The sequence below is a fragment of the Pteronotus mesoamericanus genome, unplaced genomic scaffold, assembly GCF_021234165.1.
Source record: "Pteronotus mesoamericanus isolate MK-2021 breed Mesoamerican mustached bat unplaced genomic scaffold, CSHL_Meso_final scaffold_408, whole genome shotgun sequence".
NCBI lineage: Eukaryota > Metazoa > Chordata > Mammalia > Chiroptera > Mormoopidae > Pteronotus > Pteronotus mesoamericanus.
The window spans coordinates 184,488-198,142 of NW_026555315.1; the positions used below are offsets into that span (position 1 = coordinate 184,488).

The 13,655-nt window shown below is 63.0% G+C and overlaps 1 protein-coding gene across 1 annotated transcript in view; it reads right to left on the reverse strand.

Moving 5' to 3' along the window:
• TBCD (tubulin folding cofactor D) overlaps positions 1 to 13,655 on the reverse strand; it is a 120,777-nt gene that overhangs the window by 11,403 nt on the left and 95,719 nt on the right. The window contains exons 23-31 of the mRNA XM_054593195.1: positions 13,375 to 13,406; positions 8,714 to 8,776; positions 7,947 to 8,023; positions 6,601 to 6,682; positions 4,784 to 4,902; positions 3,226 to 3,317; positions 2,401 to 2,541; positions 709 to 792; positions 20 to 187 (exon numbers count right to left, since the gene is read on the reverse strand). Coding sequence (XP_054449170.1) covers positions 20 to 187; positions 709 to 792; positions 2,401 to 2,541; positions 3,226 to 3,317; positions 4,784 to 4,902; positions 6,601 to 6,682; positions 7,947 to 8,023; positions 8,714 to 8,776; positions 13,375 to 13,406 — 858 coding nt within the window. The remainder of the gene's footprint in view (positions 1 to 19; positions 188 to 708; positions 793 to 2,400; positions 2,542 to 3,225; positions 3,318 to 4,783; positions 4,903 to 6,600; positions 6,683 to 7,946; positions 8,024 to 8,713; positions 8,777 to 13,374; positions 13,407 to 13,655) is intronic.

The following is a 13,655-nucleotide window of genomic DNA, read 5'->3' on the forward strand; positions in this document are numbered from 1 at the left end:
GGCGGGCGGACCCCGGTACCTGGGGAAGAGCTGCTCCAGCTCCCCGCGGTGCGGCACGTGGGGGACGGCGGGGCCGGCGGGGCCGGCGGCGTGCAGCAGCGTCATGAACACGCGTGCGGCGTGCGCGCGGAAGTGGTCGATTTTCTCGCTCGCCTGCTGGGCCAGGCAGCACATGACCCGCTGGCAGCTGCCAACCAAGAGCCCAGCATCAGCCGGGCTCCAGCCCGAGGCGCCCGCGGAGCCCACGCGCGGGCCCCACTGCAGCTGATGAGCTCCCAGAACCCTTCGCGCAAGGTCTTGGGTAGAAGCGGTGAGCACCCCCAGGGCTGCGGGTGGGTAGCAGGTGGTGACGGGGGGCGGGGGGCAAGGGCTGAGGAGACGGAGGGCTGGCTGAGGAGGGAACACAGGGATGAAAGGCGCTTGGGGCCAGAGAGGGGCGCGATAGCCCGCAACTGAGCGGCCCAAGGGCAGCCTCGTGTCCCGGGAGCAGACAGGAGGGGCACAGCCAGGCCCCCAGTCGGAGCAGGCCCTGGGGCGCAAGGGCTCAGCGCTGAGAGGCGGCCCCTCGCTGGGCCTCGCCTGGGAACGGCTGTCCTCCAGCAGGGCCCGAGGCCCTCGGCCGGGACGCGCGGGCCTGCGCACGGGGGCGGGGCGCCGGCCGGGACAGGCCCTCTCCAGGCACCGGGCCGTGGCAGGGAGGACACTCACGTGGGAGCCTCGATCAGCTCCGGCTGGTCCCGCCCCAGCAGAAGCGTCAGGTCCATCAGACTGGTCATGGCGGCCTCGCGGACCCTGCAGGGAGCAAGAGGGGGTAGGGAAGGTACTCCAGAAATTGCACGTGGGGGGTGGGACCCCCAGTGCCCTCAGCCTGGGGCAACGCTTCGCACTTGTTGGGAAGGGCCTGCGAGACCACAGGCAGTGGGTGGCGGCCTTTAGACGCGTTTTAAACCCAGGACAGGCAGGTCACAGCCGCGTCCCCGCGAACTGTCGCATGAAACTGCACTGACTTTCCCAAGAACCATTAAACGCGAGATACACCCACCCCACGGAGCTTTTAAGGGCTTTCTGGCTTTTCCTGGGCAGACGTAGGCAGAGCAGCGCGTGCTTTTGCTGCCCGGCGGCTTTCCAGACCAGGAGAGCTCTGTCCACTCAGACAGATGTGTCCACAGCAACCCCCGTGAAGGGACACAAGCTAAACACAGCTTGGAAAGCCGAGGCCGCGCTGCGACTGACGAGTCTAACTCCAGAGTGAAAGCAGCGTTTCAAACGTGGGACCACGCGCTCAACCTGGGGACCACAGGGCCGGCCCCCAGGGACCACACACACAAGGGCCGGCGTCTGCAGGGCCGGCAGGTCCCCCAGGCCTGGGGCACCCACCCTCCCCCCAAGCCATGAGCGCTGCACGCTGGGGAGACAGGCTGTGCTGCTCCCCTGGGGGCGGGACGGGGGCCCCAGACGCAGGCCGGGGGCAGTGGGAGGCCTGCGTGTGACGCGCTGAGCTCGGGCACCGGGTGCTCAGAGGGGCCGGGAAGACACAGGCGGGGCGCGGGGGCGGCTGCGGGGGGCGGGGGGGGGGTCAGACACCAACCAGCTGCTGCTCAGGACACACCAGGGAGCAGGCAGCGTGCGGGAGGAGGGAGGACAGAGGGCTCCCCCGTGAACCCCTATCTCTGTGGGTGCAGCACTCCCAGGGAAAGACTGGGGAGGGACGAGGGGGGCCCAAACCTGCCTCCTCCCCCAGAGCCCTGCCAGCCCCCAGCTGGTTGAGCACAGGGCGGCCAGCAGCTGGGGGACAGGTGTGCAGGGGAAGGCCCTGGGGTCTGAGGGCCTCGCGGACCTGACCACACACGTCGGCCCGACCTAAGGAACCTACCACTCGCTCGAAGAAAATTACATAACCTGGGGCCTGTACACTTTTGAACAATTTCTGGACTTAGTTGAAAATTAAATGTTTCAGAACGAAGATCAAGTGCTAAAGTAATAAAAAGATGACAACAGAAATTGACCCACAGGTGACGGATACTAGAGTACGTGGGTAGAGACTTTAAAATAACCATGAGGAACACACTGACCCAAAACAAAAACAAAAAAACCCCCAAGAAAATGGTGGGAAATATGAAAAAGGTACAAGATTTTCTACACAGATTTAGAGCCTCCAAAAAAGGCCCCAGCACCATAGGAACGAAGAGTTCACAGGAGGGCCTACAGGGGCAAGAGACCGCCCGCCACCGCATGCTCAGCCAGCCTGGCCTCCGGGGCTGCCGGGACCCTGGCGCGGGGACCCTGCGTGGCTTCTGCCTGGGCCCGTGTCTGCCCGGAGGGCGGCCGCAGTGGCCGCCGAAGCACCGGGGAGGACCCACGGCCCCCGCCTCCCGACCGTGCGCGGGGGCCCGGCCCTACCAGGCGCCCACGTCCCCGCGGCTGTCCGTGGTGTAGTCCTGCAGGCAGCCCAGCAGCGTGCAGTAGATCCGGGACACGTTCCCTCCGCACACGGCCTCGTCGGGGGCCCCTTCTGCGCTCACTCCCACGGTCTGGCAGACCCTGAAACCGGAAGTGGGGGAGTGGCTAATGGCCGCGCGTCCCGTCCGCCCTCCCCTACGCCCACAGCATTCCGCCGGACGCCTCCCTCCGCACGGGACAGCTTGGAACAGAAATGACTCGGGGAGAGGCGCAGAAACCCCGAGCTCGCTCCGCCGAGGGACCGCTCTTCGCTGTGTCGACCGCTTAAAGGCAGAGGGAGGCCAGGCCGTGTGGCAGGGCCCTCCGACCCTGCCGCCTGGGCAGAAGGGGACTATGTGCCACGGCTGCACAAGGCAGCGTGTGGGCTCCATATAGCCAGTCCTCCACCGTGCCCGCGGGTGGGAAGGACGGCGTGTCAGGTGTGTGCGTGTTTGTGACCAAGAACAAGAGACTCCATACACGTCCCTTCCTCCTTCTCAGGGGAGCCAATCTTTGAAGGAGTCCAGTTTCCTAAAGTGAAAATGTGTCAGTACAGGTTTAATGATCCCTATAATCAGGACAAAACTGTTAAGGAGCCTCTGAGTTAGAACGGTTTTAGGACAACCGTCTGAAAAGAGAAGAAACTAGAAACTAAAAACTAACATTCGCCTCTAAGTGGATGCACCACCTGAGACCGGGCTTCTCACGCCAGCCCTGGAGGCCCCCGTGCACGGGGCGCCGGCCTCCGGGAGCAGCGGTTTGGGGAGGAAAGCCAGCGGGACTCACCTGGCGATCGCCTTCAAGGCATCCCGCCTGGACTCTGCGAAGCTCACGCTCTCCGGGGAGATGTGGGTGACGGCACCTAGCCCTGCTAGAACCTGAAAAGCAGCCACCAGTCACCCATGGACCACTGGCCACGGGACAGATTAGTTTTCACACAGGTGGAGACTTGGCCCTGGGGCTGTGCCACTGTGTCTGCCACCGGGGTTGCCTCCAGCTGTCCATGGCGGGGACCCCAGGGCCCAGCCTTATCCTGGGCAAGGCCCTGCCCTGCCCTGTCCCACGGCCTAGAGCCGGCCCCTGTGACAAATGCAGCAGCTCCTGTAACTTGATCTGTTACTGCTCGAAGGGACGGCTCAGTCCCAAGTCTGTTGTTTGAAATGAATAAGCCTCAAGACGAGCGTGTTCGTCGGTCCGCACAGAGGCGCATCGGGTTTGTGGGACCGCGAGGCTCCCTGGGCAGCGGGAGGCACACGAGGGAGGGGTGTGACGGGCGGTGGCAGCGTGGTGTCTGGGGGGCGGGCCTGCGGGATGCTCCACCGGGGGGCAGGGGACCCAGGAGTTCGGTGACTGCGGCCAGTGGGTGCCTGCGGGCTCTGGCGGGTCCTGCTTGACCCGCGGCAGCAGGCACCCACTCCTGCAGGCAGCTCGGGACCCGGTCAGGGTGCCGGAAGGCGACGGCTGACGCAGAGCTCCCAGCACACGGTTCAGGGCGACCCGTCGGGCGGAGGGAGGGAGCGAGGGAGGGGCTCGCCGGCGCCCATCCCTGGGGGTGCGCAGCCTGGGGTATGGGCAACCGCAGGAGACAGAAGCCTGCCTCTCGGTGGGGCCAAAACAAGCCTCCGCCACCCCTGTCCACAGCTTTCAAACGTGAGTGGGTGGCACAGGAAACATCAGATCAGCAGCCCTTCCCGGTCACAGACAGCGGGGACAGATGGCTGCGAGGCGAAGCTCCACACCGAGGGACCGTCTCCAGGGGGCTCTGCCGCGCACACGTGGTCTCAGGCCAGGCATCTCTGCCCAGAGCAGAGCTCTGCCGCGCCTCTCTCTGTCCCAAGCCACCACCACCTTGAGGGGCAGGTGCCTCACAAAGGGAGGCATTGACAGGTCGTGTCCTTCCGAGAGGCGAGCACGGACCTCCCCACGGACCCCCCCACGTCCCCCCGAGCGCCAGGGCCCGCCTTGGGCTGGCCTGCTTCCAAGGCGGGATTCCTGGGGTGGGAGGGACAGCTGGGTCGAGGACTCGGCCCCAGAGCCGGTGCCCTTCGACCTTGGCCACGGGCAGGGCCAGCACTGGAGATGAGGCCGGAGCGGCTTCTACAGCAAAGAGTGGCTCCCCCTCCGAGGGACTGGAGTTGCGCTTTCACACACGAGCGTCAGCTTCTCTGAGCGCGGCCACTGCAACCCCGTCCGCTCTCCTCACGGCCACGGGGGCTGGCGCTCAGGGGCTCCTTCACAAGCACGAACACGGAGGTCTGCCTACCGGGCTGCCGCTGCCCGCCCGTCGCGAGCACGGCCTCAGATGCCCCCCGCGCCCGCCCCCCGCCCCCCGCCCCCGCCTCACCTGCTGGAGCCTGCCGCGCAGGAGGAAGCCGGGCAAGGCCCCCAAGGCCAGCGAGAAGCCGCAGCGCGTCATCTCCTCGGGGCCCCGCAGCTCGGCGAGGCACTGCTCTACCAGGCCCCCTGCAAAGGAGCGACACGGTGACCCGCTGCTGCCCCTGCTCCCTCGCACGCCGTGGGTCGCGAACCGTCCAGAAATGGGACCAAACAGCGCGGAGAGAAGGGAGGAACCGCTTCAGGCTTCAAAAGCAGGTGTGTTTTAGAAGCGGTATGGATTGAAATGGCTTTAAGGAAAGGGCTTTTATGAGGTGGCTTTAAGGTCTTCATGAGCAATTTTGACAACTGTTTTCACTCAGGAAAGTCGGTCCCAGGGTATTTTATGAACAGTCCGCACAGCGGTAACTCTCGTTGTCCATTCACCGAGAACAGAAATGCTTATCAGGGAGGCGCTGCCTTCCTCAGAGAGGAGAGCCAACGCCACGCCAGGCCGCTGAGCGCAAGCCGTGGGGAGCCGCTGCCTCCTGAGCCGGGACAAGCCCGTCATCAGACCTGGACAGAGGTTTGAGGGGAGAAATGGGAAGAGGCCCTGGAAGTTCAGACTAAAGAGCCTGAAGGGAGACCTGAGTAACCAGACCTGCCCCGTAAACCTGCAGCTTCCGGGATGGGACCCTTACGCGGTAGTTGTCAAACGCTTGAATTCCAACCACGAACCCCTCCGTGCCGCGCTCCCTGCATCCTCGCACGTTAGGACAGAGGGCGGGGGCACCGGGGCCGTTGGCACCTGCACCACACGGACCCCCCTCCCGTCTTCCACATCACCGGCCCTTCTCCACTCAGAGGCCGGTGACAGAGCCCCCTTTTCTTAGGCAAGAAGCTAAACGTGGCCTCATCCCAATATTTAGAAATAGACTACAGACAAAAATAACATGACTGTCTCTTTGTGTAAAACTGCCTATGTAAAGAAATACAGTAAAACATTCGTTTGCAAAGTCTCTCAGAATATATTATAGAATATTGTCGTATTTTTGGAAAAAGTCCCAGGAAGTCTGTGGCACATGTGACTTTCTACACTGACGACCACCTGCAATGCCACACGCATGGGAAGGAACCGATGCCTGTTCGCGAAGTGACGGGGAGGGACGCCGCAGGGGACCCTCAGGGGGGTCTCGCCAAGGGCGGCGCCGGAGGGTCTGGGAAACACCGGCTGCACCGGTGCGGACAGGAGAGCCCGCGGGGCACGTGCAGGTCCAACGACACGCGTCAGGGGGAACAAAAACGCAGCGACGTCGGCTCCGCACGGGCTGAGCGCCGAGCAGGGGGTTGGTGGGGGCGGCGGCGGCAGACGGTTCTGACAGCCCAGGGCCCAAATGTCAAGAGGACGTCGCCGTGTGACACACACGAAGGCACTAAGTAACAGTGGGCAGCAAAGGCAGACAACGGGGAGGAGAAGGGCCACGTGAAAGGGTGGAACAGGCCCACGGAGGAGGCGTGTGAGGCGCCCCCTCCCGCGTAACTGACACCTCCAGAGCACAAAGCAGGGAACAGTTCGCTTAAAAATGGAACTTCAGCAAATGCCGCCGAAGGAAGGGCAGCCTCCGCGCAGCAACGCGGAGTCCGGGGAAAGCCCGGGTCGAGGCAGGGCCGGGAGAAGCTGCTTGTTTGGAGCGCAGAGACCCTCCCCTGCGCTGCTGCACCAAACCGCGGATCGGAGCGCAGGGCCAGCCCCGGGGGAACCGGTCCCCGCAGCCGAGCCCCTCACCCCTCGCCGCCCGTGCCCCGACACCCCCAGAGGCTGTGAGGGCCAGCCGGCGGCCCACTCACCGTAGCCGGCGTGCTCTGCCTCCCCGGCCTCCTCCGTGTAGTATTCGCGGCAGAGAGCAGCCAGGGCCGACACAGCCGCTTCCTGAAACAACACGGGACGTGAGCGGCCTCGCAGCCCCCCGGGCGCCCCAGGGGCGGGCCGGCTGTTCTGCAGTCGGGCCGGCGGTGAAGTTTAGGAAAAAACAAACTGAATTGCATCATTCCTTCCAGCACATCTGCTTGTTGTCACCTGTCAGGTAGTTATAACTTACTATTCTTTCCAAATAATAAACTGAATAGAAAACTTCATTTCTTCCATGAGACGCAAATTCCATGTGTTACAATGTAAACAGGTAATAAAACGGCATTTTTCTTTCCCAGAGCAGGTCATGAAGGGAAAGGGACGCGTCATACACCCCGACAGGACGCAGGCAGGGACCCTGGGCGGGCCGGGTGGGAGTGTCGGGGGTCCAGCGGCCCGGGGAACAGGGCGGGGGCCCCCCAGCACCGAAGCCCGTGAGCAGGACGGAGGACGGGAGGTGACGGACTCGGAGAGGCCTGCCAGGACCGCGGACGGCGAGAGCAAAGCCGCGTCCACAGGCTGTGGCCGCTCCCCACGCTGGGAGCGGCCGGAGAGGCTCGGGGGCTGGGCGGGGGCGTGGGCACCACACGCGCCCATGCCTGCCGCCGATGGCACCGCGACCAGAGCTGGTCGGAATCGAACACGGGTGTGCGCTGCAAATGCACAGCGATGGCCCTAAGGCTCTCAAACGCAACCGAGAAAACCGCACTCAGATTCTACGGGACAAAGTCACTTTACAAAGGGCCGTTGGAGAAGCCCTGCGGACGCGGCGGACGTGCCGAGTCGCCTGTAGGAGGCGGAGCCCCCACTCTCGTCTCTCCACCCTCGACGTCAGAGCCGAGTCACGGCCCACGCCCCAGCTCCGCTGCCTCCACGGCCGCCTGTCCCCGTGTGCCCCAGGGACACAGCCCATGCTTTCCAGAAACGACCCACGTGACGTGCGCAGTGGGCCTCTGGCGGCAGCTCGGTCGTCTGCCTGTGAGCACCACTCGCAGCTTCCAACCCGGAGGCAAAGGGACACAGAATCCAGGATGTGAGGAAAGAACCCTTAGGTGAGAACAGAGCCAGAAATAGCAGTTTTAAAACTTGCATATTCTGGACACCCATCGCTGAGTGAGTTTTCCTTGCCATAAATTCACATAGAGGACACCATCCAGAAGTCCCAGCGCAGTTACGGCACTGGTCACATCAGTGTGACCCATAACGCAATCTTTAGAAACAAACACTAAAAAAAAATGTCACTTTCAATACAGTGGAGTAATGGGAAAAATCTTGCCTACCACACCTTGATTTGTTGTCTAGAATGACTTGAAATATGGTGGAGATGCCTCAAAGTGTCGTTTATCAGCCACTGCCAACCATCTGTCAAAGAAACAGAATCCTTTACCCAATTACCGGTGAAACTGTTTAGAGGACATTAAAGTCAACAACAAACAGATCTTCTGCCTCTTAAATCAAAGCAGGAGGTAAACACTGAGCTGAGTCTGGAGAAAACTTCAAGTGACCCTTCTCCAGGCTGTGAAACTCCAAGGCCTTCCGGTTCAAGGGGTAAAGCCCATTTGGCTGCTGACATGTTAAAACACCTGGGAAAGTTTTTGTTCTTTAGTTACACCTGCAAGCTTCAGGTGGTCTTTTCCTGTGCTGCTCCCGCAAAAGCCCCCCCAAAACCCCCACCAATAAAAACCCAAGCAGGGAGACCCCACACTTGGCAGCGAAGCCGAATCCACGCAGTTTCCTGAGGCTGCAGAGCAGAGAGACAGACGGTGCGGACGCAGTCCGTCCGCGCTGGCTGCGGCTCGTGTGCGCACCCCACGAACAGGACAGGCTACACGGGCCGCCACGCACGGGAGCAGGTTCTCCCACGTGCCACCGCCCTGGGCCTACGAGCGCCAGGGGGTGGGTGGCAGGCGCCTGTCATTGGCAACAGCCATTTACGAACCAGGCACCCCGATGTCAGGGAACACCGCCATCCACCCGGACAGATTCAGTTTTACTCCTCAGTGTGGAGCAGTTCTGGAAGAAAATGCTACGTCAGTGGAGAAAAGCACTTACCAATCACAGCATCGCCTCTGAAGGGCATCTTGGAAAGGGACAGCTTTTCTATTAAGACACACACTAGGAAGAAAGAGGGTAAGGGCAACGTCATTTCTCCGAAAGTGGCCGCCACAGCACCCACGCTGCTGTCCCTGCGTCCTGCGCCTCAGGGTGGGATGGAGCAGCCACCCACACCACCAGGCGGTGACCACTCGACCTGCCCTCTGCCTGCCGGCCTCAGGCAGGTCCTGGCTCCCCCCAGCACACCAAGTGCCCCCAAACTGACACGGAGCCCCTCATGTTGGTGCGCAAGACAGAAAGGGGGTGGCCTCTGCATCTGCCCTGTCACACTAAAATGAAAATAGCATCAATGGTTTTTCTCAACTGTAAATAATACATTTTTGCTGAAAAAATCCTAACACTGTGGGAAAACGTAAGATGAACAAAACTGCCAGGGCCCTGTGGTAGCACCTGCGTGTGAGCCCCCCCCCCGCCCCCCCCCCCGCCCGCCGCCCATCGGGCCCTCCCACAGGAGGGAGGGGAAACGCCGCTCCCCTGCGCACGCCCCCATTTTCGGGCTTTCTCCCACCCCGTTCTGTCACAACTGCTCCTGGGTCCGGGGAGCGACAGCGAGCCCCCGGGCCCTGCGTGGGCACAGGGCGCTGCCCCCCACACCCCTCGCTGCTGCGACCAGACGCGGCTCTGCGCGGACCCGAGGGGCCCAGGGCCGGAGGCACAGGCGGCAGGCAGGCCCGACTCGCGCGCACACGTTGCTGAGGCCGCCGCCCCGCTTTTCTCGGGCCGCGGCGTGACCCGCCGCTGGAGTTCTCACAGGCGCTTAGTAGGTGGCTGACATTCTACTCTGCTATGCGACAGTTCGGTCCCTCTCCTGATGGGCAGCAGGTAGCACAAAAAGGCAGAGGAGAGTCTTCAAAGGGATTCTGGAAAACTGGGGGATTGGGGACGTAGGGCTGGGACTACTGACACACAGCGGAGTGAACGAGTTCACTTTTTGAGCTATTGATAGTGCAGTAAACTTGCAGGAAAATAACTATGAAAGAAAAAAGAAACAAGGATGACTGTACATCACAGGGCCCACGGCCTTGGAGTGGCCTGCAGAGGGCGAATCAAGGGGCACCTGCCGTGGCCGTGACCTTGGGGCACTGCAGGCAGGCGGAGCCCGGTCAGGCCTAGACGTCAGTTTCCTCTCCTCCTCGTGCCGGGCCAGGAGCTCCCACTGACCAGACAGGCTGGAGACTGGAGGGCCCAAGAGCAACAATGCCCACCTTCCCCCGACAGGCGCACCCCTTCCAGGCGGCCTCCTGCAGCAGAGAGCGGGGGGAGGGGGACACGGGCACCTGGGGCAGCGTCACGTGGAAAGCGGCCCCCCCGCCCCCCGCAGGCCCCGGCCCAGAGCTGTCCTCCAGGGCGGACCCCTCAGAGAACCGGGGGGAGGGGGGACGGCCAAGCAGCAGGGCGGTCGCTGTTCCTTTCGTCTTTGGACCAAGCACAGTTCTTCTCACAATTACTTGGGCCCAGACAGCAGGGCAGCAGGTAACTGTGGATGTGCAGAAACAGCGGGTGTCTCCCAATACTGTCACCGGGAAGCAGCTGACGGGAGAGACGGCAACGCCTGCTCCTGTCTGTCCACCCACACGGCCGACACCGCCTTCCTAGAGCCTCACGCGCTGTCCAGCTGGCACCTCGACAGCAACCGCAGCAACGCCAGCCACTTCCCGCCCACAGAAGCTGCTTGTCCGGGGTGCCTGGCGGCTGCGACGGGTGACGGACAACGTCCCAAATGACAGCAGCCCGTGAGCATCACTGCGGTCGCCGCAGCCGGGAGGGGCGGAAGGGCCTGACCTGCGAGGCGTGGACAGCTCCGCTTTCTTCCTTAAGTAAAGTGGACCGTCCCACACCACCCCAGTTTCAGAGACACAGATCTGTGAGGAAGAGCGATGACCTGGGAAGGGCCCCCGAGACGCCGTCCGCGGCCCGGAAACGTCTGCTGGCTGGGGCCACGGTCTCCTACCCCCCTTCTCAGGGTGGCAGCGGCTTCTGGGCACACTCACCGCTCTGACACAAGGTGCAGACAGACTGCCGGGTGCTAGGGATCAAGGCAAGGTCGTGGGACCGCCCCGGCCCCTTCTCTGCCGCCAGTGCACCTCCAGCTGCCGCTGCGGGTCAGAGAGGGACCCGCTGGGAAAGCTCAGCTCCCCACCCCAGACCGAGCCGGGCCCTACACCCACGAACGCTCTGTGGACGGTGCTGTGGCAGCAACTCAGTCGTCTGAACAGCTGTGCAGCTGAAGGGCAGCGCGCTCGTCCACGTCCAAAGCAACATGCCGGCATGGCCGTGAGCAGCAGCTGCCAGGAGTGCGTGTCTGCTTCCAGCCCCGGTGTCGAGCCCACAGGAACACCAAGTGGACACTGAGGAGACGTGCCTCTCAGCAGAGGAGCCCCCACGGGCTGGGTAGGTCCAGTAGGTGGCGGGCGCTGTGGCCAAGGCCAGAGGTCAGCTCAGTCTGTGACTCAGCCACAGCCACCCAGAATGTGCCTGCTGTCCCCCATGAGGACCAAGTGGACCTCGGCAGAAGCCTGCATGCGACGCTGTCACCGGCAGCACACGGGGGCACGGCAGGCCCCATGCCGGTGTCAGGCCGGCCGGGCATCGGTGAGAAGCCACCCGCACGTCCTCAGGCCGGCCAGTCCTGCTTACTCGGAAGGTGGCTTAGGGAACCGTGCAGCTTGCATAAGGAACTGCTGGGGAGATGCGGGGTTACCCCGCCAGCCATCAGGGGTTGAGAATCTGGGGCATGACACTCAGCACGGACTCCTGCCACCTCCTGGTGGAGCTCCTTCCGTCGCCCTCCAGAGTGGCTCAGCTCTGCGTTTACAAGCTTCCCCACGGCCGGTCTCAGGTCTGGGTCTGTTTTGCAGCCCGCGCACAGTGGGTCCTCAACATGTATTGACTGAATCAACAAATGACAGGCTTCACCTCGGTCACCCCAGCTTCCCAGCCTGGTGTCTCCACCTCGTCAACTCTTCCTTCCACTGCTCCCCTGAGGTGTCTCCACAGCAAGTGGCTTCATTTTCCTCCTGCGCTGGCGGGTGGGCCGTGCTGGGATTCACCCTGATTTTCCGTGGCTATTTTTATCACCTCTCGCTGTTAATTCCACGACCCCCTACATTCCAGAGGTGCGGGTGCGTGCACGCTGCCCCAGATGCACCAGCGCAGGAGACACGAGCGTGGCAGGGCCTCTCCTGCCAGCGCCAAGCAGTGAAGGGGACGAGCAAAGGGAACCGGGCTGCCCTGCTGATCACGGTGTTTTCCAAACTGGTCTAGGAGCTGTGACTTCTTCCCACTTCCAGGCCAGGGGTGCGCTCAGGGACGCAGGGCAATCCTGGCGGACAGCACCCACACGGCCATTGGCCGGTGCGGTTTAAGACCTCGCCACGACCAGCCACAGCCCAGGAGGTGCTGCCCACACGCCCTCCATGTGCCTTCACTGCTCCTGCCCGCAGACCACGGGCCTGAGGAACTGCCATGGCCGCCCAGAGCCCAGCGTGTCGGCCTGGTGGCTGCCCGGGAGCCCCTGACACCCTCCCCCCGCCGGGACGGCCCCTCCCCAGAGAACCGCTTGTCACAACGCCTCTCCTCGGACAGGAACGACACGCCAGACCCGCCTGATGTCACTGCTGCCGGCTGGGGCTGGGGACTGATCGGGGGACTGCCCAGGGGACAGACTGGGCATGAAGATTAGAGCCGAGGGGGCGGTGCAGCTGCAGGTAAGAGCCTGGCCTGGAGCCGCCTCCCGCCCGCAGACCCGCTCGGGGAGGACTGACCCGGGTCGGGCCGGGGCGGTCGCGGAAGCCACGCGCTGAAGGGCCTGGGAGGCGACGCTGCACAGAGCCCGCAGAGGCTCCGGCTGGTCTCAACCACCCAGCTGGGCGGGCGGGCGGGGCGGGGCGGGGGCGGGGGCGAGGAGGGCCCCCCCACGGCCCCCCCACATGCTGGCCCCCCCTGGCCTGGCCAAGTGGGTGGGTTCTGCGCTCAGCCCTCCCTGTACTGGCGTCTGGGGCACGTCTGTCGCATCAGGACCCACGAGCCCCCCTCTCGCCCGCCCTCCTCCCCGGGCGCCCTCCTCCCCGGGCGCGCGGCTCGCCTGGGCCTGGGCCTGGGCCTGGCACCGGGAACAGGGCACCGAGCAAGCAGGCGAGGCCTGGGTTTCCTAGGTTTCACTGAACATGCATCAGGAAACCTAGATACTTGCATGTTGGCATCGTGAGTTCCTTGCAAACATTTAAACAGGACCTGAAAAATTAGTCTGTGCTCTCCAGTTACGTGACTGAAGTCACTGAAGAGGCTAAGACAGCAGCGTCCGACCCCTCCGGACACGGGCACCTTGCCCACCCTCCTGTCCCAGCCGCTGCCAACCCGGCGGCCGCTCACACCCGGCAAAGCCCACAGGAGCTGAAAGCCCGCGGCTCCAGAGAAGGCAGGGCGCAGGCCCAGGCCCTACGGTCAGGTGGACGGAGAAGCGCAGGCGGCCTGTGGGCGCGAAGGCACAGCTCGCCAGCTCCGCGGCGCCGAGAGGAGCCACGTGGACGCCCCTCCCCGACGGGGGCACAAGGTCAGGCCCCGCCCCCCAGCCACAGCCTTCAGCTGCTCGGACCTACCTGCCTGTCGCATGAGTTCTCCTCCCAGACCCCTGAAATTTAATAAAAACATTCAGAGTTAAAATCGCTTAGTACATAAGACAACCTAAAAGATCCTCCCCAAGTAACTTCAGACTCTAAAAATTAAGCTGTTAATTAGTAGCATGTGCTATTGAAAGTAGGAACTACTTCTGAGGGAGGGCACTCGTAAAGTTTTTAATGTATGCCAGCACCGCTCAGTGTTTATAGACTTCATTTAATCTCCTTAGGAGATTTTATTTATTTATTTTAGAGAGAGGGTA